The 23,615-nt window shown below is 51.9% G+C and overlaps 1 protein-coding gene across 1 annotated transcript; it reads left to right on the forward strand.

Moving 5' to 3' along the window:
• The first annotated feature begins 5,083 nt into the window (after nt 1-5,083).
• On the forward strand, nt 5,084-15,193 carry PPP1R13L (protein phosphatase 1 regulatory subunit 13 like). The gene is made up of 12 exons (XM_065898956.1): nt 5,084-5,138; nt 5,254-5,399; nt 5,765-6,269; nt 6,380-6,478; nt 6,554-6,645; nt 6,958-7,390; nt 9,046-9,500; nt 11,794-11,925; nt 12,021-12,154; nt 12,243-12,409; nt 14,103-14,302; nt 15,155-15,193. Exons 1-12 carry the CDS (start codon nt 5,084-5,086, stop codon nt 15,191-15,193), a joined length of 2,457 nt encoding a protein of 818 aa, XP_065755028.1.
• Nucleotides 15,194-23,615: the final 8,422 nt, after the last annotated feature.

Raw genomic sequence — 23,615 nt, forward strand, 5'->3', positions numbered from 1 at the left:
AAGAGGACGTGTTGCCTCCTCCCGGGATCGCCAGACAGTTCCCGCGCGTGGGCGAGACACCCGGGCCCTGCCCCTGCGGGCTCCGGGACTACAATTCCCAGAGGACGCGAGGTTGGGTGGCGCCCGACGTCGGTCGTGGAAGCTGCTGGGAATCGTAGTCCCAGCCTCCAACTTTGGGAGCCGTTGGTGGGAAATTCTGTAACATCCCAACCACCCTTCTTACCGACGGAGAGATTGAGGCTCAGAGACCCGAGGGGATACTGATTTTAGCGAGGCCCTCTTCTCGTCTTGGGGGCGGGATTTGTGAGTCTCCCCCAGACTCTATAACCTTCTACCTCTTTGGTGGCGTCCAAATCTTTCAAGAAGGGGGAAACTGAGCCTGGAGGAGTGGGGCAGGGACTCAGGAGTTCATCTCCTGCAGCCACAGCGAGGTAAGAGTCTGGATTCTATTTGCGATTTACGTAGCCAGGTCACCCTTGGCCTTTCGACCTTCCTGTCTGTGAAATGGATTTTGGGTCAATCCAAATGGGAACGTACCCATCTACGGCCTGCCCCTCCGGGACTACAAGTCCCAAGGTGCTCGAGGCGACCCCGGCTCCCCCTCCCCTCCGGGACCCGCCTCCCTCCGGTCCGAGTCACGTCGTCTAACCTGTTCCCGGCGCCTGCCCCGCCCCGTCCTCCGCTCCCCGCAGCCGGAGCCGGAGCCGGAGGAGGACCCCTGGTGCCAAGATCTGCCCCGGATCCGTGAGTTACACCCCCCCACCGGGGGTTCAGCGGCCCCGGTGGAGCCCGACACTGGCGTCCCTGGGAGGGTCGGGAGGAGACTCGGACGCCAGGTCCCAGGGCAGAGCTGGGGGACTCCCAAGAACGTTAAAAGCTAGAACTTGGATGCCAGATTTACTGGGCAGAAGGAAAAGGGGCTCGGATGCCTGAGTTCTTGGAATGGAGGGCTCAGACACCTTGGTCCCGGGGAGACGTTCGGAGACGTTCGGAAACGTCGGGACGTTTCAGTCCCTCGAAATGGGGGCTTTCGGAAGCCTGAGTCCTTGAGTAGAACTGGGGTATTAGATCTCTTGGGGAGAAATGGGAGACTCGGACTGCTGGGGCTCTGGAATGGGCGGCCATCCCTACCACCCTTCAGCTGCCTTCTCGACCGAGCCTTTAGGTCTCCGAGCAGAATTAGGGGTGGGGTGGGGATAGTGGAACCCGGGTTCCTGAAATGAAGCAGAACAAACACCCAGGGTCCCTCTGGAGGCTGTGTCCCGCCATTCCCCCCACTTTCTGGCTCTGGGGCCGGGGCCAAGGTGGCAGGAGGGGAGTAGGACAGATCTCCAACCTCCCCTGTGCTGCTGCGCGATCCCCAACATGTCATTAACCGGGGCGTCAGACCTGCCTAAGCAGAGGAGTGACCTCCGTCCCAGGGCGCCCCCTGGCGGGGGCGGGGACCCTCCTATTGTCCCATAAAGGGGGGCGATATCTGGGATTTGCAAAGGGCGTTCTAGAATCCAGGGCAGAATTCCAGAAGGCGGGGTTGGATTCTGGGGGGCTTGCATGGCGGGCACAATACAGCCATTACACAGAGAGGACGGAGGTAAACTGAGGCTTAGGGTCACACTGGCAGCAGAGTTGAGGGTCAGGATTTGCCCTCCCCCTTCCTCAGCCACTCTGGGCGTCGGGATACCATCCACTCCCACGGGATTTTCTGACTCACTTCTCTCCTAGGGCTCCTGGCCCTGACCCTGAGGTGAAAAATGTCACCTCCACTCCCATCTGTCTGACCTGAGGTAGTGTGAGAGATAAGGGAGGATAGAGGCTAATTCTGGAGGTGTGTGTCTGTCCTTGAAGCTGGGGGAGGGCAGGGCTTGGCACCTCCCTCCGCCCGACTCCCCCTTCTCTCCATCCCCATGAGTCACGTGAAGGGATTAAACAAGGGGTGGGGCAGGGGGTTCTGATGAGAGAGAGAAGAACTTCCTAATGTCTGGGCTTGAAGGGCATTTGGTGGTAGCCTGAGATGAAATAAAAAATAATAACTGTGGCTGCCAAGACAGAGCTCACAGCGTGCCAGGCTCAGGGCTGGCAGGTAATGGATGGTTCCCATTGTCTACAGAAGTCTCCGGCAACTGCCCAAAGGTCTCACTTCCATTGAGGTTTGCTGAGCCCAGCCCAGGGAATGACTTCTTTCTAGTCCAATGGGGAAACTGAGGCTGGAGTGCGGGCACAACGCACACCCTAGGCTTTTGCCACCTTCTGCCTGGAATCTTCCAGGGATTCCTATGCCCTGGAATGGGCCAGCACTGGGGATGGCTAGAACTCAGGAAAGCAGGGGAGAATTTAGCATTCTGAGATCCAAGGGCTGAAGTCAAGATTCCAGGGGTTAAAGCTCAGGGCTTTTAGAATCTCAGAAAGATTTGAAAGGGCTGTTTTGGAGGAAAAAAATTACTTTGGCTTTGAGCCCTCAGTCTGTTCCAGGCCTGGGAATTAGGAATCTTATTCATGTGAACTTTATTTTGTACCCTTCCCTGTTCTAAACTCTATACATAAATTATGTCATTCAAACCTCACACTTCTTTGAGGTGAAGGTATTAATTCCCCCATTATACACACAAGGAAACTGAGGCACAGAGAAGCTAAATAGCCGAAGGTAGAGATTTAAAGAGGGGGAGGGTCCTAGCTCATTCCACAGACGTCCACAGAGGGGGGAAACCAAGTCCCAGACAGGGTGGAGCCTCTCCCAACGTCTGTCTATGTGGACAGAGCTGGGGGATTCCAATCTGGGTATTCCCAAACCAGCCTGGCGCTCTGACCCTGTTCCTACTCAGGATGATTCCTCCAGGAACCCCCCACCCCTGATTTTTAACCCCAAAGAACCCCAAAAGATGCCGGGGAGGGAGACCTAAGGGCGGAGGAGAGGGGAGCCCGGCGGAGAGGACGTGGGGGTGGAGGACAGGGGCCTGGAGCAGAGGCGTGGCCCGCGCCACCCTTGACCCCCCGCTGGGCCCCCGCTCCCCTGCCGCGGGAGGTGCGGCACCTGCCCGGGCCCTCCGCGCATTCCCCTGCTCTGAGCTCGGGAGCTGTCCGTCCGCCCCGCTGCGGTCAGGCCGTGACCTGGAGCGTCCCCTGGCGGCCCTGACGCCCGTTTCCCCCTCCTCAGACCCGGGACGGGCCCACGCCTAGCCTTGGCATTTCCTTAGACCCAGAGGATGTCAGCGTCTTAGAATTTGGGGATCATGAAATCCCCAAAAGAACCATTCGCTACCAGAATGCTGGCCCTGGAGGTAGCATAGATTGTTCATTTTTATATTTTACGAACACAGACGGTTTCCTGTGTATCTCTGAGATTCTAATGCGGGGTCTTACCTGGACCAGGGATCGAACTCTGTGCCCGCTGCAGTGAGAGCTCAGTCTTAACCACTGCACCGCCAGGGAGGTCCCCTATAGTCTCTACTTGTTGAGGCCTCAATTCTCAGAGCCTTGATTCCTCTTGCACCTTCTGGCCAGTTGGATCGTCACAACTGTCCTCTGAGGTAGACTGCTATTTATCCTCATTTTACAGATCAGGAAACTGAGGCAGTCTGGTCAGGTGGGACAGTGGTGCCACCAGATTTGAACCCTCCTTAAGTGTGCTTTTAGCAACTCCACTATACCAGACATTCACCTAGACTTTTAGGACTTCGGAATCCTGGGATAGATAGAACTCAGTGCAGGAAGACAGAGAAATCTAGGCTAGCCAAAGGGGAGAATTCTAGAATGTTCCAAAGATAGGATCTGGGACTGAGAACTTTCAAACAATAGACTCTCAAGCCGAGGGTTTTAGCCTCTATCGAAATTTAATTACAACCTCAAGGCGCTTATAATTTCAGAATCTAGGCCTCTGAGAGATTGAGGAGGCCTCTCAGAATAGCTGATTTGCCTCCTCCTTTCACAATTGGGGAAACTGAGGCCCAAGGAGTGGCGGGGACTCTTAGCCCAAGGTCACACAATCCTAACACACCCAGATGAGCCACCAGCCCCAACAGGTTCTGTTCCGAGGCTTCCCAGACTGAGGCCAGAATCAGCATGCCCCAGCCTGCCCTGCTGCCCACGCCTGCACCCCAAGTCAAAGCTAAGTGGTCGGTTGATGTAGTGGGGAGCTGGCAGAGCTGGCGGGTGTGGTGGCTACCATGGAGATGGGGGTGGTGCTGGCCTGACTAGTTCCTGGTGGCCTGGCTCCTTCCCACTGCGTTGGCGGCCACAGTGGCCCAGCCATCCCTGGCCAACTCCCCGTTCTTCCTGTTGACGCTGGGTCTGTGTGAACATGCTGAGTCTCCTCTGGGTGGGGACTCTGGGAAGAGAGAGCTGAGTGGTCCCCGTCCTCTGGAGCCCCTTCAGACTGACGGAGATGCCCCAGAATAACAAGTTAGGTACAGGTGTGAAATCTAGTATGCCGACTTCTTGCAGGGCGACCGGGAACAAATGTTTCTGAGCCCCACTTTATTTTTTTGCTATGGAGATTTTTTTTTTTTTTTTTTTTGCTATGGAGATTTTGATCATGGGATAAGGTATTAGCTGTAAAGCACTTGGCACAATTCTAGGGGGCAGTTTTCTCTCAATAAATGGTTGTTTTATTTCATTATACCCTCGGGTAACTAGCAAAGGTCCTGGCACACAGTAGGCAGCACCATCATTATTTTTGAAAAGATCCCCAGCATCTAGCACAGTGTCTCTTGGTCCCTAGTAGGCATTCGGTAATTGATAGTTATTATTATTGCAGCCTCCGTTCACTATAATGTCTGTCACATAGTAGGTGGTCAATGGATAATTGCTGAAGGAATGATCACGTCTTATTAGGGCTGAGATAGAGAGATGGAGTAGGAGCCACGTAAAGAGAGTGAATTGTCCTTAGCCTTCCTGGAGGGCTTCGCAGGAGTTGGCGTTTCCCAGCAGGGCAAGTGGTGGGTCATAGCGCTTCCAGTGGAAGGAAGTAGGAGAGTAAAGGCCCCGTCCCGCTCCTCAAGGCCCCAGGTTCCCTGTGGGCGGGCTCTGAGCAGGCTCTCCCCCGCTCCCCTCCCCAAACGCAGGCGCCCCGCTGCGGCCAACCGGCACCATGGACAGCGAGGCGTTCCAGAGCGCGCGGAACTTTCTGGACCTGAACTTCCAGTGTGAGCTGGGGTAGGGGGCGGGGCTTGGCGGGGCGGGGCCCTCGGGGCGGGACTGGGGGGGAGCCTGGGCCCAGCCCAGAAATCCGGGTCCTCACTGCTACTACCGGCCGCCCAGCTCTAGCCGCGAAGCACATGGACCTGAAGAATACGGAGCTGGACACGGCGGCGGCCAAGGTGGACGAACTGACCAAGCAGTTGGAGTCGCTGTGGTCAGACTTGCCGGCGGCGTCTCTTGGCTCGCAGGCCAGAGCGCCGGCTAGGGTGAGCCTGCTTGCCCTGGTCCCCACCCGAGACCCCCAAAGTCAGGTTCTTTCCTCCAGGAGTTCAGGCAAGCCTGTCCCATGGGGCTGTGCAGGCTGTGGGCTATTTAAAGCTACTTGTGGGATTAATGGAAGTGGGGATCAGTGGAAGTGGACGTCTGTCAGGACCCTCGGAAGAAAAGGGTTTTTTTCTAAGCGGCACAAAGGCACTGTACATGCGAGCCCCAGCCCTGATTGCAGGGCTCCCTATGCCTGAATCTCTAGCTCCGTCCAACTCTCCAGGGTTGATTTTCGATCACCTCTATTGACCTACCAACCCTCTACTATTGTCTCCTTTGACCCCTCAATGTCCCGACCTCCCTACAGCTGTCCCGGTACAGCCTCAGCCCTGTCCCCGAGCCCTTGGGCTGCCGCGGGTCTCCCCGGAAGGCGACCACCGACGGCGCAGACATCTCGTTCGGACGCTCCGAGAGCGCCCCGGCTCTGCTCCCCTACAGCTCGCTGTCCCCTAAGGGCCGGCCGTCGTCACCGCGCACCCAGTTCTACCTGCAGCCGGATGCCTACAGCAGCCTGGACCGCGCGCCCTCACCCCGGCCCCGCACCTTCGATGGAGCAGGCAGCCCCCACGGCCGTTCGCCCTCCCCTCGCCCCGGCCCGCTCAGACAGCAGGGTTCCCCCACGCCCTTTGACTTCTTGGGCCGTGCCCGCTCCCCCCGTGTCAGCCCCCTGGCCGAAGGGCCCCAGGCCTTCTTTCCTGAGCGCGGGCCCTCGCCTCGCACCCCGACCGCAGCCTATGAGGCGCCGCCTGCCTTTGGGAGCCCCCTGCTGGGCCCTGGCGTCAGCGCCTTCGCCCCACCTCTGCGCGCGCAAGGTGAACCAGGGGGCCGAACTTGGCGGGTGGGAGTGGCGCAAGGTCCGGGACCAGCTTCGGGGCCCCCCCCCCGCCCGCCCCCCACATCCTCATGGGCAACCTCCCTCCAGACGACCTAACGCTTCGGCGGCGGCCCCCCAAAGCCTGGAACGAGTCTGACCTGGACGTGGCATACGAGAAGAAGTCCTCGCAGACAGCGAGCTATGAACGTGAGTGGTGCGAGGCCAAAGGAGTGGGGGACCCGGAGAGGCCTCCCCCAGACCCTAATGATTCCCGCCTCACAGGACTCGATGTCTTCGCGCGGCCTGCTTCACCAGGCCTGCAGCTGTTACCCTGGAGAGAGAGCAGCCTGGATGGGCTGGGGGCCCCCGGGAAGGTGAGGGGCCGGAGGAACTTGGGGAGGAGGCTGGTGGGCAAGGGTGGAGTCAGGGCTAGTCTTCCCCTCCTGCCTGCGCCCGCAGTTTCTGTACCCTTCCCCAGGCTCTTCCTTTATCCTGGATTTCCACCCCCTCCCTGACCGTCTTTCCTTTCACTCCCTCTGTCTTCCCTCCCCTCCTTCTCTCCCTTCCCACCTTTTGCCTTTACCTCCCTCCTCCTTTCCTCCACTCCCTTATCACTCATTCCCTTATGCCTGTCTCCTCCCACCTGAGCCCCTTCTATCTTCCTTCCCTCCCTCTTTCTCCCCCAGGACAACTTCACCAGTGCCACTCTGCCCCGCAATTACAAGGTCTCCCTTCTGACCAACGACAGGCGTTCTGATATAGACAGCTACCGCCGATCGCTGGTCTCCGCGGGCTCATCAGGCACTTTGCCCCGAAGCTGGCAGCCTGTCAGCCGCATCCCCATGCCTCCTACCAGCCCCCAGCCCCGAAGTGCCCCCCGCCAGCGCCCCATCCCTCTCAGCATGATATTCAAGCTGCAGAATGCCTTTTGGGAGCACGGAGCCAGCAGGGCCATGCTCCCTGGCTCCCCCATCTTCTCTCGAGCTCCCCCGCCTAAGCTGCTTCCCCAGCCCCAGCTGCCTCCACAGTCCCAGCCACAATTACAGCCTCAGCCCCAGCTTCAAGCCCTTGCCCCCGTCCCCCAACCCCCCCAAGAGACTTGGTCCGCTGTGAGTGAAGGTGAGTCAGCAATGGGGGTTCCGGAGGGATGGGTGAAGAGGGGGCAGATGGCTGGGGACCAGACCAGCTTGGGGTCCCATCACAACCAAACACGTGTTTCCAGACATTGTCCCTGCAGAGAGCAAGGCCAGATGAGCTTGGGGATTTGCTCAGGAACTAGGGGTAGCACAGTGCTTAAGCATGGACCCTGGAGTCAGACTGGCTGGCTCCACACTGTGTGACCTTTGGCAAGTCAGTTAACCTCTCTGGACCTCAATTTCCTGAAGTGTAAAAGGTGAATAGTGATAGAACCTACCTTATTGGGTTATGGTACTAGATTATTTAATCCATATCAAGTCCTTAAAATAGGGCCTGATGTATAGAAAGCCCTTAATAGCTATCATATTAATCATTATTAATAGTTTTTGGTGTGAGACCAGCGCAGGGCCTGGATTTAAGCTGAGTGGGTTTTGATCCCCTCTCTACCATTGACATGCTGTGTGACTGAGGATAAATTAATTAACCCATCTGAGCTTACATTTTCTCATCTGTGAAGAGAGATTAATAACATTTACTTCATAGATTACGATGGACAGTCAATGAAATCGTGTATAAAATGATCATTGGAGGACTTCCCTGGTGGCGCAGTGGTTGAGAGTCCGCCTGCCGATGCAGGGGACACGGGTTTGTGCCCCGGTCCGGGAACATCCCACATGCTGCAGAGCGGCTGGGCCCGTGAGCCATGGCCGCTGAGTCTGCGCGTCCGGAGCCTGTGCTCCGCAACAGGAGAGGCCACAGCAGTGGGAGGCCCGCACACAGAAAAAAAAAAAAAAAAAAAAAAAAAAAATATATATATATATATATATAAAATTGTATATTTCTACCTGCTTTAGAAGCTCTGACAGAAAGGCAAGAAACAGAGAGAAGAGACCAACAAGTACCAAGATTCTAGTCCCAGCAATTTTCTTTCTTTCTGTATTTATTTTTGGCTGCCTCGGGTCTTCCTTGCAGCGCGCGGGCTTTCTCTAATGACAGAGAGCAGGGGCGGTGTGCGGGCTTCTCACTGTGGTGGCTTCTCTTATTCTGGGTCCGGGCTCCAGTAGTTGCGGCGCACGGGCTTAGTTGCTCCACGGCATGTGAGATCTTCCTGGACCAGGGATTGAACCCGTGTCCCCTGCATTGGCAGGCAGATTCTTAACCCCTGTGCCACCAGGGAAGTCCTCAGCAGTTTTTTGCCTGAGATGTTAGGAGAGGAAATTCTTACAATCTTAGAAAGTCAAGTTTATCGTAATGGTAGGAGCAGAGATTCTGGAGTCAGATAGGACTGAGTTCAAATCCCAGCTGTGTGGCTTTAGGCAACTGACTTGCCTTCTCTGAGACTCAGTTTCCCTTTCTGTAATAATGAGATATTAGCCATATCAACGTCACAAGGTAGTGGTGAGAGTTCAGTGATAGGCATGTAAAGCACGAGGCACATGCTAAGTGCTTGTTAAATGGGGGCTGTCATAATTGTCTATTATTCACAACCCAGGGAAAGTGTAGCCCAGAGAAAGCAAAACACTGCCCTGAGGTCACACAGCAAATCAGGCATTTGTTGCAAGTCCTGGAAGTTGTGGGGAGGGAGTCTCTCGGGTCTCTTGGGACCCCTCCTTTGATGGGGCTCTTGCTCCTTCTAGGCTTCCCCAAACCTCCCACTGAGCTGGAGCCTGAGCCGGAGCTGGAGGGGCTGCTGACACCAGGGCTGGAGGCTGGTGATGGAGATGAAGGCACTGTAACTCGGCCCCTTAGTCCCACACGGCTGCAGCCAGCACTGCCGCCCGAGGCACAGTCAGTGCCCGAGCTGGAGGAGGTGGCACGGGTGCTGGCAGAAATTCCACGGCCCCTCAAACGCAGGGGCTCCATGGAGCAGAGCCCTCCTATAGCCCTGCCCCCCACCCACAAGAAGCAGTACCAGCAGATCATCAGCCGCCTCTTCCATCGTCACGGTGGGCCTGGGGGGCCCGAGCCTGAGCTGTGTCCCATCACTGAGGGACCTGAGGCCAGGGCAGGGCCCCCTGCTCCAGCCCCACCAGCTCCCATACCACCTCCAGCCCCTCTCCAGAGCAGCCCACCAGAGCAGCCACAGAGCATGGTAAGTAATATAGGAGGAAACTGGGGTATATGACTCAGCATACGGAAGCATCCCTTCCCTTTTAGGACAGAACCTGGAAACTGCACGCATCACATCTGGCGCATTCCACTGGCCGGGAACCCAGCTGCAAGGGAAGCTGAGAAATGTAGTTTTACATCTAAGTGTACCTGTGCTCAGCAGAAAGGGAGAACATATGTGGAGGGGCATTCAGAAGTCTCGGCCACATCGAGATTTTCTCTGCTCCTCTCCAGTAACCTGTGCCCCCAGGGCTTCCCTTCAGGAATCTTAGAGTCTTCCAACCTGGAAATGACTTCGTCTTGGCATGACAGAGGGTTTATTCTGGGGTCTGAAAAGCCTGCCTGAATCAAGGCAGTCACCATTTCTCTCCCTAGTTGCCACAGCCGCTCATGTCCGCCTTCTCTGGGGAGCTGCTCTCTCCTCTTACACCTCAGCAAGCCTGTGCCATGGTTAGAAATGGCCCACCCGGCCCTGACTCAAAATGACCTCCCAGTTCAAGTCCATGGTGTCCTCTGACTCTAGTCAGAGCTTCTTCCATTCAGATTTTCAAGAACAAGTCTCTGGTCTCTGAGGTTGTAGGTGTCGTGGTTAAGTGCACCAGTGGCAGAGCTAGGCTGCCTGGGTTCAAATCCCAGCTCCACAGCACTTATCGGCTGTGCGACCTTGGGCCAGACACATTGTCTGTGCCTCAGTTTCCTCATCTGTAGAATGGGGATGAAAATAAGCACAGGGTTGCTGTGAGGATTTAATACATGAATATAGTGCTTAGAATAGTGCCTGGCCCTTTACTATTATTGTTATCATTTGACCAGGGGGCTGGTCTCCTGCTGATCTTGGTCTGGTTTCTGCATCGTGGCTTGGAGGGAGCGGGGTGTAGTCACATGGAACAATCCTGATTTCTCAGTGTGGGTAGACAGATGGAGGAGAACAATTCTCAGAGAAGACGTGGGGGCCAGGTGGACCCCCAAATGCGTATTCCCAGGCCCTTCCGAGGGTGGAGCCAAGAAATGTTGAGGCTCAGGATCTTGAAATCAAGAATGGAAGAACGACAGTGTCTTGACATGGTCAAGTTGCCTCATTGTAGAATCACAAAGTTCTGGCCACAGAGAAACCGGAACACTCACGGAATTCAAAAATTAAATCCTGACATCACAAACTCAGAAGAGTGAAATTTCAGAATTCCAGAACACTGAAGGTTTGCACAGGATCTTAGAATTAAAAAGTTAGTAACACAAACCCTGGTTATTACTGATTCTTGAAGTCCCCAGAACTGAAAATTAAAGACTCATCATTTGAATCTTAAATCATAGATTAGTGCACGAATATGTTATAATACAGAATTTTATTTTAAGTGAACATTTTCCACGAGAAAGGAACACACAAACACAGTAACTAGGAAGAAATAGATAAAAGTAGAATAAAGAGGCCCAAATAACAGCGCTCAGAGAGAACCACGATTAACATTTTGAGTACTTCCTTCCAGTCTTTTGGAATGAAGTTCTCACCATGAAATATTCAAGTTCTCAATCATAGAATCTTGGGAATGCAATGTCCTGGGTCCTCAGCAATTTGAAATGGCACAACTTAGCATTTCTGGACTCACACATACTGGAAACTTAGCATCAGAGAATTTTTAAATGGGTGGCTCGTGGGATCTTCAAATTCCAGAATCTTGAAATCATTGACATCGAAGACCAGAATCACAAATGCTATATGCTCAGAATAAATGAATTTTGTAAGACACTTGAAAATCAAAAATAAGAAGGCACAAGGAATAATATGATAAATATTCTAATTTCCTAAATTACTAATTATCTCTTTAGAATAAATTTCTATAAATAAAAGTACATAATTTTAAAATATATATTCTAATTCCAAACATCTGAAATTAACTTGGTAACATCTTGTCAGGTGTGCTTCCTAGCATTTTTTTTTTTTAATATATAAAAGAAATGAAACTATGGGTTGAATATCTGGCTTCCACAATTCGTGGTCTCCAAGCTTCCTCTCAGGTCTCAGGGCCCAAGATTCCAAAATCACCCGATTCCCTGAGTGTTGCAGGGAACCAGAGGCTGTAGAACTGAGGGACCCTCCTTCCCATGGCCCTCTGGACTCAGGCTATGTGTACGTACGTTCCTGGGTTCCAATCTCAGCCCTGTCTAGTTGGATGACCTGGAGTGGCCGCCTGGTCCCTGAGCCTCCGTTTCCCCGCTCTGAGGAATGGGTATATTAGCAATCCCCGCCAAGCCACTGAAGCCCCGGTTCTGTCCCTCAGGAGATGCGCTCGGTGCTGCGGAAGGCCGGCTCCCCGCGCAAGGTACGTCGCGCGCGCCTCAGCCCGCTCGTGCTGCTGCTGGACGCCGCGCTGACCGGGGAGCTGGACGTGGTGCAGCAGGCGGTGAAGGAGGTGAGTGCTGCCGGACAGAAGGGCGGGCGGGTGGGGGCGGCAGGCGCTGGATAGCAGACGCGGGACTGAGCCTCTCCGTCCCCCGGCTTGTCCAGATGAACGACCCGAGCCAGCCCAACGAGGAGGGCATCACCGCCCTGCATAACGCCATCTGCGGCGCCAACTACCCCATCGTGGACTTCCTAATCGCGGCGGGTGCCAACGTCAACTCCCCCGACAGCCACGGCTGGTGAGTCCTGACCTCGCGCGGCCGGCGTGGGGCGGGGAAGGCGCTGCGGGCCCCAGCGCGGCCTCTCACGCCTGCCTCCCTCGCCTAGGACACCGTTGCACTGCGCGGCGTCCTGCAACGACACGGCCATCTGCATGGCGCTGGTGCAGCACGGCGCGGCAATCTTCGCCACCACGCTCAGTGACGGCGCCACCGCCATCGAGAAGTGCGACCCCTACCGCGAGGGTTACGTCGACTGCGCCACTTACCTGGCAGGTGCGAGGCAGGGCTGGGGCGCCTCGGTGGGCGGGCTGGGCCACCTCTGGGGGAGGGCGTCGCGGGGACTGGGACGCCCAGCTGGTAGATGTTGGGCGGGGGAAGGCAGCAGACTGCGGCTCCTGAGAGAGGACGCGGGGGGCTGTACCAACCTTGTGGCAGCATCACCGAGGAGGGGCCGGCGGGATGGACCACCTGCAGGGGTGGGGCACTGGGCCTCCCACCTGGCAGGTGCAAGAAGGGTGTGTGGGCGCAGCAGACTGTGCCACCTTCGAGGGAGAGGGGGACAGGGGAACTGTGCCACGCAAGCTGGACACCTGTAGGGAGAAGAGCAGGTGTGGAGACTGCGCCGCTTTCTCATCCACGGGGGTGGGGAGTTGGACGTTCCAACTATACCATCTACCTGGCCTAGGGCTGGGCACATGGGCTGTGCTACCTGTGGGAAATACAGCACCACACAGGTGAGAGGTGAGCAGGCCATGGCTTCTGGGGAGGAGCTTGGGGACTCTTCCACTCCTAGTGAGACAGGAGGCTGTACCATATATCTCCGGTGGTGGGGGGGGGGTGCACATCACTTAAACAGGTGATGGGAGGAACTAGGTAGGCCGTATCCTAGGTGCACATCACTTAAACAGGTGATGGGAGGAACTAAGTGCCTAGGGTCTGTAGCGCTCACCTGGAGGGGCCAACTCTATCATAAGGCGGGGTTGGGGACCTCAGAGAGTTGGGGTAAGGCAGGCTGTGGGACCTGGGGGTGGGCCAATGTATTTGGGAGGTGAGCCTGGAGGGACTACACGACAGCCTGCTGTGCTGTGGCAGAAAGTGGGTGGGAGCCGTGGGGCTGTAACACCTGCCTTAGTGGTGAGCAGCGGCAGGCCAGGACAGCTGGGGCGGGAAATAGACCGTCCACTGAAGCTTTGGGAAGGGGGATTGTGACCACCTTTGTCACAGGTAGATGAAGCCTATGAGATAAGAAGATTGTACCTCCTACCTGCCTGGACTTGGAGAGTTCTGTGAGGATGAAGTAGAGATTGAACAGCACACTTGCTGGGGGGGGGGAGGGGTAGTGGAGAGGAGGAGAAACTGGAACACGGTGGACTGAACCATTAAAGGGGGGGGGAGCATGGTGGACTGTACCATCCGGAAAGGGGGCTAAATCCTTGATGGGATTAAAGGGGGGTTCGGGTGGCCTATACTATCTGGAAAATTATTACATCCTCTTTGAGACTATCTTTTGGGGAGGGGGCGCAGTGTGCACTGCACCATCTGGAAAGGGGGAGTTGGGACCACTTTGTGGGGAGCAGTAGGGCTGAACCATCTGAAGGAGGGGTTGAGTCATCTATGGAGACTGGACCACTTACGGGGGGGTGGGGTGCAGACGACTGTACTTCTAGGAGTGATACAGGGACTTAACCAGATATAAGTGGAAATGGGGACCACTGACCCTGCCTCGGGGGTTGGTGGGCCGGCTTGATGCACCCCAGTGTTTTAGAGACTGTCAGTCCTGGCAGCTGACTCCAGCTCAGGCCCCCCTCTCCAGACAGGGGCACACAACTTTTCAAGTGGCTCATTCCCCAAGGTGAGGCTGGCGCCAAATCTCAGGGTCTGTCCCTGTCCCCAGCGCGTCGTATCCCTGAGTGTTCCCGGCCCCCCTGAACCGGGCGCTGACGATCCCCGCGATTTCCTGTTTCAGACGTGGAGCAGAGCATGGGGCTGATGTACAACGGGGTGGTGTACGCTCTCTGGAATTACAGCGCTGAGTTTGGAGACGAGCTGTCCTTCCGCGAGGGCGAGTCTGTAACCGTGCTGCGGAGGGATGGGCCAGAAGAGACGGACTGGTGGTGGGCCGCGGTGCACGGCCAGGAGGGCTACGTGCCCCGTAACTACTTCGGGGTGAGCCCAGAAGCGATATTGTGAGGAAAGGGGTGATCCCACGGGAAAAAGGGCAAGAGAGACAGTGCATTACATTGGGGAGGAGGGGAGGTCAGAAGAGTCCATTATCGGTTGTGGGGAGGTGAGGATGAGCCCATTATAATAACGGGAGAGGTAAGGGAGATCCCCTTTTAGTTAGGGGAGGAAGAGCCACTTACTGGTGGTACTTCCTGGGGTACTCACCAGTACTGCCTTCCTAGTTATTTGATTGGTTCGTGCTCAATCAAATATTTTTATTATTTCTAATATTCATGGGGAGGTAAAGAAGAATGTATTCTAGCCAAGGGGAGTCATGAAGAATCCCATCTTGGTGATGGGGGCAGTTAAAGAATTGTGTATTACAGGCATGGAAGCTTTCGTTACACTGCATTGGGCAGGGTGAGGAAGAATCCATTAATAAAATCGCGGTAGAACTGAGGGAGATACTACTAGGTTAGGGGAGGAGACCAGGAAGATCCCATTATATTCCTGGGAGAGAAGACGATTCCTTTAATTGGGGAATAGGTGGAGGTGGGTCCCAACCAGGCAGCCGTGGTGGTAGGGAGAGGCGGGCGTCTTTTTTATGGCCGTATGGGAGACTCGGAAATACTCCATTTCATCAAGCCAGCTGCTGATTGGAAGGCTCCAGCTGGTGCTTGCAGCTGACAGGGGATTCTGGTGTGGTTTGGGAGATAACTGAGAGGGTCCATTAGGAAGGGATGGGAGGATGGAGACAGTCCACGTGTTTGGGGGTGGATCAGGTGACTGTGTTAAGTTTGGGGTGGAATGAAGGGGTGGGAGCTCCTGGTGTCTGAAGAGCCTGTCTTCCCTCAGCTCTTCCCCAGGGTGAAGCCGCAGAGGAATAAGGTCTAGCTGGAGAGAAGGACTTTTCGAAGGGAGACAGGAGAAAGCAGCAGCTGCCTTCATTCCAGAACTCCTCCTCCCTTACTGCTGCATCTCTCTGCGCCCCCAATCCTTGCAGGGACGAGGTCCTTGCCAACACCTCTCTGCTTCCCTGGAAGCCCTGGGGAGAAGGAGAACCCCAGCCTTAAATTTAGAAAACTGCCTTAGCTGTGGGAGGTTGTGGTGGGGCTGGGAATCATTGGGGGCAAGAGAGACCCCCCCCCACCATTTGCCAAGTCACATACTGTCCAAAGTGCCTCCTGCTCCTACTGCCCCCCACCCCCCGCCGAAAAGCAAGGCAACCCACCATCCCAGCGGAGCCTGGAGTGGGTCACCGCCACTGGATTTTCCCAGGAGTCACCTCCGCCACCATCTCTACCAACAGCCTTCAGGGGCCAGGTGAGGCATATTAGTCTCTATCAGCATCCCTGCCCCCTCTCTCCCCAGTCAAGTGCCTTTACACAGTGCCGGTTTTATAACAGAATGGGGACGTTTTTCATTATAAATAAAGGTAGTTTGCACAGAAATTGACTTCCGTCTCTTTGAACTCCATTCTGACTTAATAATTCTCCTCATTGTTACTATTTTTGGTAAACCAGTCTTAAAGTAGCCCTTTGGAAGGGATTTCCCTCATGTGAATCCAATCCTTCCTCTTTCAAATATGCCTGCTTTTTATTTTATTTTTTTTGTAGTGTCTTGACCTTTTTTTCATGTTTTGGATTCTTCTTTTTAAGCGTCCTTAAGCTTAAAGACATAAAATGTCTGATTATTCTATCATCTGAAGTTTGGTGCCATCTCCTCCTGTAATTTGGTGTGTCCGCTGGCTCTCACTCATGGTGGCTTGTTTCCTCATGTGTATTGAAATTATGCATTGTGAGATCATCCTCAACAGGGCTTTATCTACTGGAAATCCATGTGGACTTTTTGAGGGTCTGACCCTGAAGAGTGATTTTCCTTTGCTTCTTCACTTTTTTTTTTTTTTTGCTTCTTCACTTTTTTATTTCATAAACTTCCCCTTGAAGATTTTTGACAAATCAGAAGCCTTTCTCTCTTCTGATTTGTATTTCTTTACAAATCATAAAACTGCAACATTGTCATTGTCTGCAATGTCCAAAACAACTCACGTGGACATTTTAATTATTTTTAATTAATTTAAATTAAATAAAAATTAAGGATTCGATTCCTCAATCACACTAGCCACTTTTCAAGTGCTCAGTAGCTACATGCGGCTAGTGGCTACCATTTTGGACAGTGCAGATAGGGAACATTTTCATCATCCCAGAAAGTTCTACTGAGTAAAGCTGATATACATTTCCATCATCCAGAAGTTCCACTGTGCCTCTTCGCAGTCAATATATGCATGTCTCCTCCCCATAAGGGGTAGCCGCTTCTATCACTGCCGATTAATTTTCATGAATATACTTTAAAAATCAAACGGTACTGGTACTAAGATATTTGTAATGAAGAAAAACAGTCCTCCTGCTACCTCTCCCTACTCCCATCGGCTTTCCAGAGGCCACCACTTTCAACTGCTATAGCTGTTTCCTCTGGTATTTTCTTGTATGTTTCTAAATATGCTGGCATCGCTATTTCTTGATTTCTCAATTTTAGACATTCTCTACTGATTTCCTGGTATAGTAGATGAGGTTTGAGGTCTATTAATCTGACTCTACTTTCCCTCTCCTCAATGAAATCATAATTTTTATATCAATCAATAGTTTTTTAAATGCTGTGATATGTAAATATGTTTTCACTGCAGAGCCATGCAGTATATTAGAATTTTCTCTTCACAAACTTCTAAATTTTTGAGAATTAAATTTACCTTTGTCACTTGCTTAATTTTATTTGCACCTATACTTAATATTTTTCAAATGTTCCATGGAATCTTCCATATTACTAACAGCTCACTCAAGCTTTTTTTCCTCCCTCCTGAAGTCCTCTTTCCTACTTGAATGTGGACTTGATGCTTTCTAGGTCCACACGAAGCTATCCTGGACTTCCCTGTGTTGGATATTGTTTCCTCGATTCCATGTCTATCTTTCTTTGTTGACTCTTCATTTTTGCTGGAGCACATGCTCCAGTCGTTCCCTTAAAAGGGAGAGGAAGAGATAAAGACTTTTGAGTTCTTGCATGGCTTAATATATCTTCATTTTATCCTCCAACTTTATTATAGTTTGGCTGGGTATAAAATTCTAGGTTGGAAATATATGTATCCCTTGTCACTCAAATCTATTTTCTTCCTAAGTTGGAATGCAAGTTTGGATAACAAAGGAAACCTGTTTGGTTTTTTTTTTCTCCCCTCAGATTTGTTTTCATTCTCCCTCTGCTTTGAACTTGTATTTGACTTGCTTTATTCTGGAAGCTTTTGGGATCTTCTCTCTTTCTCTGGTTCTGAAATTTCATGAGGATGTGCCTCACTGTAGCTTTTATTCATTAATCATTCTGACCCTAAGTCTGTCCTTTCAATCTGGAGACTCATAGCCTTTGGTTCTGGGAAATTTTCTTGTATATTTATGTGTTGGTTTCTTTGTGTGTGTGTGTGTGTGTGTGTGTGTGTGTTGGTTTCTTTGTTTTCTTGCTCTCTTTTTCTGGAATTTTTATTATTTGGATGTTGAATCTTCTGCTTTGAGCTTTCAGTGTTCTTATCTTTTCACCACTATTTTCCATCTCTTTGTTAATTTTCCCCTTACTTTCTAAGAAATTTCCTTTATCTTCTAATCCTTTTATTAAAATTTATGTTTCATCTATTATTTTGAATTCCCAAGAACTCTTTCTTGTTATTTAATTATTCATTTTTCATAGCCTCCAGTTCCTATTTTATAAATGTGATATCATCTATTATCTTGCTAGGTATTTTTTATAGTATTTTAGTTACAGGTGTTTTTGTGTTTGTTTCGTAGCTTTCTTTTTTTTCCTGTGTAATCTTTGTTTCTTCTGGGCTTCTTTATTTTGTAGGCGTTTACACTAGTCTGATCTCTCTTTTGCATAACAGAGATAGGTTCGTTTCCCATTACTGCTATAACAAATTATCACAAGCTTAGTAGGTTAAATAACACAAATTTATTGTCTTTTAATTCTGGGGGTCCAAAGTCTGAAACAGGTCTCAGTGGGCTAAAATCAAGGTGTTGTCGGGGCCATGTTCTACTGGGGCGAATCTGTTTCCTTGCCTTTACCAGTTTCTAGAGGTTGCCTATATTTCTACCAACAGTCTGTTTATGATGACTTAGTGTTCTCTAAGATTATAGAGATTTACTCTACCTTACTCCTCACTTCCTTCTGAGTCCTCACCAGCAGAATTGCTAACACCCGTATTTCTACAAATGGTCTGCAAGGCTATCTAGGCTTTTCCCCATCTTCTCAACATTGTTCCAGCCTCTGCCCATTGTCCAATTCCAAATCCACTTCCACATTTTTAGGTATTTGTTACAGCAGCACCTCACTTCCAGTACCAAAATCTGCACTAGCTTCCTTTCGCTGCTTGTAACAAATTGTCACAAACTTGGAGGCTTAAACAATACAAATTTATTATCTTACCATCTGGAGGTCAGACATCTGAAATGGGTCTCACTGAACTAAAATCCAGGTGTCAGCAGGGCTGAGTTCCTTTCTGGAGACTATGGGAAAGAAGCCCTTGCCTTGCCGTTTCTAGTTTCTAGAAGCTGGCTGTATTCCTTGGTTCATGGCCCGCTTCTGTCTTCAAAGCCAGCTCTTGCATCACTTCCATCTCATACTTCCATTGTCACAGCTTTATCTCTTGACTCTGACCCTCCTGGCTCCCTCTTTCACTATGGCTACACTGGACCCATCCAGATAATCCAGGATAATCTCCCCATCTCAGAATCTTTAACTTAGTCACATTTGCAAAGTCCCTTTTGCCACATAAGGTAGCAAAGGAGAACAAGTAAACAAGGAGACAGGACTTCCCTGGTGGCGCAGTGGTTAAGAATCCACCTGCCAATGCAGGGGACACGGATTCGATCCCTAGTCTGGGAAGATCCCACATGCTGCGGAGCAACTAAACCCGTGCGCCACAACTACTGAGCCTGCGCTCTAGAGCCCGTGAGCCACAACTACTGAAGCCCGCACACCTAGAGCCCATTCTCCACAACAAGAGAAGCCACCGCAATGAGAAGCCCGCGCACCGCAACGAAGAGTAGCTCCTGCTCGCCGCAACTAGAGAAAGCCCGCGCGCAGCAAAGACCCAATGCAGCCAAATAAATAAATAAATAAAATTTAAAAACAAAACAAACAAACAACAAAAAAAAAAACCCAAGCAGGGCTCCCCTGGTGGCGTAGTGGTTGAGAGTCCGCCTGCCGATGCAGGGGACACGGGTTCGTGCCCCGGTCCGGGAAGATCCCACACGCCGCGGAGCGGCTGGGCCCGTGAGCCATGGCCACTGAGCCTGCGCGTCCGGAGCCTGTGCTCCGCAACGGGAGAGGCCACAGCGGTGAGAGGCCCGCGTACCGCAAAAAAAAAACCAAAAAAAAAAACCCAAGCAGACAGAAGTCCCTGCTCTCAAATTCAAATAGTGTCTGGAACTTTGATTATATTAAGCAATTATTATTCCTTTTTTTTTTGATATGTGCTATGATATTATGGTTATGTTTTTACAAACATTCTGAAATACTGATGGATGAAATGATATGATGTCTGGGATTTGCTTCAAAGTAATCAGCTGGTGGGAGGGGAAGTGGTTGGGGTGTAGATGAAGAAACAAGATCAGCCCTGAGTTGAAGATTGATAAAGCTTCATGTATGTGGGGCTTCGTTAGACTATTCTCTCAACTTTTGTATCCATTTGAAATTGTCCCTAATAACCGGTGATAAGATGCCCCTGGTTTTGTAGAGCTGACATTCTAGTGGAAGAGACAGACAATAAACAAAATGATAAGCAAAAACTATATTCTATCAGATGCTGATTGCTGCTATGGAAAAAACTAAAGCAGAATTGGATATATTGTGCCTGATTGGAAGTGTATTTATTCATTCATTTCCTCCGGCTACTGTCACAAATGACCCCAAACTCAGTGGCTTAAAACAACACACATTTATTTTCTTACAATTCGTAAAATCAGAAGTCTGAGGTTAGTTTTACTGGGCTGAAACCAAGGTGCTGGCAGGGCTGCACTTCCTCCAGAGGCTGTAGAGAAGAATCAATTTCCTTGTCTTTTGCAGCTTCTAGAGCTGCATTCTTGACATTCCTTGGCTCGGCCCTCTTCCTCCAACTTCAAAGCGTGGCATCCTGCTTCAGTGTAGCATTGCCTCTGTTTCTGTCCTGCTGTCAAATCTCCCTATTATGAGGACACGTGATTACATTTAGGACGCACCTTGATATCTCTCAAGATCCTTAACCATCACACCTGCAAATTCCCTTTTGCCGTATGCGGAAGGAAAATAAAAATGGAGTCAGCATCGCTAAGAGAACTCTCTAAAATGGAGCTGGGAGGCCATCGACGAAGTGTGACTTACGCACATCCCAGCCTGGATGGAATCTGACCTTTTGATCACTTATTGTCTTAACATAGGCATCAAGAACAGCTGCCCAGGGACTTCCCTGGTGGCACGGTGGTTAAGAATCCGCCTGCCAACGCAGGGGACACGGGTTCGAGACCTGGTCCGGGAAGATCTTACATGCCGCAGAGCAACTAAGTCCGTGTGCCACAACTACTGAGCCTGAGCTCTAGAGCCCGCAAGCCACAACTACTGAAGCCTGCACGCCTAGAGCCCGTGCTCTGCAACAGGAGAAGCCACCGCAATGAGAAGCTCGTGCACCTGCTCGCTGCAACTAGAGAAAGCCTGCGCTCAACAACGGAGACCCACGCAGCCAAAAATAAATAAATAAATAAATTTATAAAATTAAAAAAAATAAAAAAAGAACATCTGCCAAAAATGCAAGATACTTATCGGACCCTTACCCTAAAATAACTCATGACAGCCTATCTACTTGTGGGACCCTTACCCTAAAATAACTCTTGATTCCTTAAGGACGAGTATTCCCTGGCTTGTGTCAGAGCCAATCACGATTCTCACCAGACAACTTTAACAACCTTGTAGCTTTTGTTTTATAAGCCCCTGATGCTTTCTCTTCCCCAGAACACTCCTTCAGTTTTACCCGAATCTGTCTCCTGAATTCCAATTCTTCTTTTTTTTCTTTAAATTTATATCAGAGTATAGTTGATTTACAATGTTGTGTTAGTTTCAGGTGTACAGCCTGAACTGCAGTTCTTAAGACCCCATACAAACTCTTGTTTGCAGCCTTCTGTGTTTTGTTTTGTTTTGTTTTTGGTTGACACATGTAACCTATGAACATTCATAGGTTCCAGGGCCTGGAGATCTTTGGGGACCATTATTCAGCCTATCCAGGGTGTATTGCAATTTAAACAGGGTGGTCAGGGAAGGCCTCGCTGAGGAAAGGATTCTTGAGGAAGACTCTAGGAAGGCTTGAGGGAGGTGAGGAAAGAAGCCGTGCAGAGATCTGAGAGAAGAGCCTTTCAGACACAGAGAATAGTGACTACAAAGGCCAGGAGGAGGCAGGAGGCAGTCATTCTAATTGGCTGCTGTCAATCACCCCTGCTTCCAGGTATTCATGCCCTTCAGTAGCCCCTCCCCCTGACTGTGGGCGTGTTGTAGTGACTATCCTAAGGAATGCAATACACTAAGTCCTCGCTATCCATGGGTTCCGCTCAATCAACAGCGGATTGAAAATACAGTCGTCCCTTGGTATAAGCGGTGGAGGATTGGTTCCAGACCCCCACGGATACCAAAAATCTGTGAATACTGAAGCCTGTCATACAAAATGGCCTAGTACGGTTCGTCTTCTGTATCTGCGGGTTCTGAATTCGTGGATACGGAGGGCAGACTGTAAGGAACTTGAGCATAGATTCACTGAGCCCCTGCTCTGTGCATGTCCTGTACTGGGTGGCAAAAGGCACACACAGTGGTGACCAAGACAATCTCAGCCCTACCCTCCTGAGGCTCACAGTCCAGTGAGGGAGACAGAAACATCCCCAGAGAGTGACGACCCAGAGTGGGCAGGGCAGGGATGAAGGTGGGCTGGGAGGCAGCACCTGGCCTAGCTGTAAAGCCTTTGGGCAAGTTTTTCTCTGAGACTCAGTTTCCTCGCCTCTAAAGTGGCGATGATGACCCTTACATCAACAAATGACATTTATCACAGTCATACGAATGAGAATATACTTCCAAAGTTAGGCAAAGCCTCTGAGAATAAGTCCTAGGGAGCTAGTAGAACTCATGATGGTGGTGGTGGTAGGGGCGGGTGTTGAGCCAGTTAGTGAGGTTGCTGACATGACCTTGAGCCTTAAGAGACACCACAGAGATGCTCCTTGCAGTACCATGTACGAGGAGAACAAACTGGGAAGAGCAAACACACGTGACTTCAGATAGTTGGGTATAAATCATGGTGATGTCTTCCACTTCAGAGAAGTTTGTGCTCCTTAAGCCACATTCCAGCCCCATCTTGCTGCTTAGTTCCCTGCTTTCCACTTTCCTTTTTGCCTGCAGTATCGTCTGCCCCACCTTACCCTGCCTCATCCCTACTCCTCACCTTAGTTCTCAGAGATGACTCCTCCGGGAAGCCCTCTCTGATCCCCCAGACTGGGTCAGGAACCTTGTCTGGGTTTCCCCCATTCCAGCCCTGGTTACTTTGTTAAAGTGTGGTGGAAAGGAGGGAGGACACCTTAAAGCTAAGAATATAATAGAATGAAACTGAGTATGTATTCGCTACTCAGATGATCTGGACAGATGCCGGTAGACCGAGACCCAGTGAATGGGATCGATTCTCTCGGTCCTCTTCCGTCCATGTTTTGTTCTTGGTACTCGGCGATCCTCAGCGATGCCTCCGGCACCGCCTCTCCCGGAGCCCGCCCCCCGCATTGCCGTGCGCACGCGCATTATCCCGATTGACTTCGCCCCAGTGGAGTGACGGGCGGGATCAGCCAATGGAGTCGTGACGAAGGTGGAGCAGCACCTCGGGGACGTCCTGCGGATCCTGCCTCTACTGAATATTCATGAGGGAGGCGGGCAGACGCCGCTTCAAGCCGCGACCGGCGCCATGAAGTGAGAGGGGGTCCTGGGTTCACGGCGCGCGAGCGGGCGTGGGGGTCTGGAAGATGCAGGGGCCAGTGGGCAGGCCTCGGGTCCCGGCGGGGCGAGGGGAGGCTTAAGGAGAGGGGCAGGGATAGCCGCGGGGACCCGCGGGGCGGTAACGGGGATAGTCAGAGACGAGATGCAGAAGGGACCCGGAGACTTCTGGAGAACTGGGGGACATCCGGGGTGGGGGGGAGCAGCGGGCCGGTAACCCCTCTCGGTCCGACGGCAAGGGAGTGTGGAGTCTGGAGAGGGGCTGAGGGGGCGGGGGACTAACCCGGCAGCCCCC

Source organism: Phocoena phocoena, chromosome 20 (genome assembly GCF_963924675.1).
Source record: "Phocoena phocoena chromosome 20, mPhoPho1.1, whole genome shotgun sequence".
Classification (NCBI taxonomy): Eukaryota; Metazoa; Chordata; class Mammalia; order Artiodactyla; family Phocoenidae; genus Phocoena; species Phocoena phocoena.

Excerpts from the sequence above, each read along its gene's own strand:
- PPP1R13L (XM_065898956.1), top strand. The coding sequence starts at position 5,084 with ATGGACAGCGAGGCGTTCCAGAGCGCGCGGAACTTTCTGGACCTGAAC. Across the intron at positions 6,270-6,379 it reads CCCACCTCTGCGCGCGCAAG|ACGACCTAACGCTTCGGCGG; the intron begins GTGAACCAGGGG and ends ACCTCCCTCCAG. Across the intron at positions 11,926-12,020 it reads TGCAGCAGGCGGTGAAGGAG|ATGAACGACCCGAGCCAGCC; the intron begins GTGAGTGCTGCC and ends CGGCTTGTCCAG.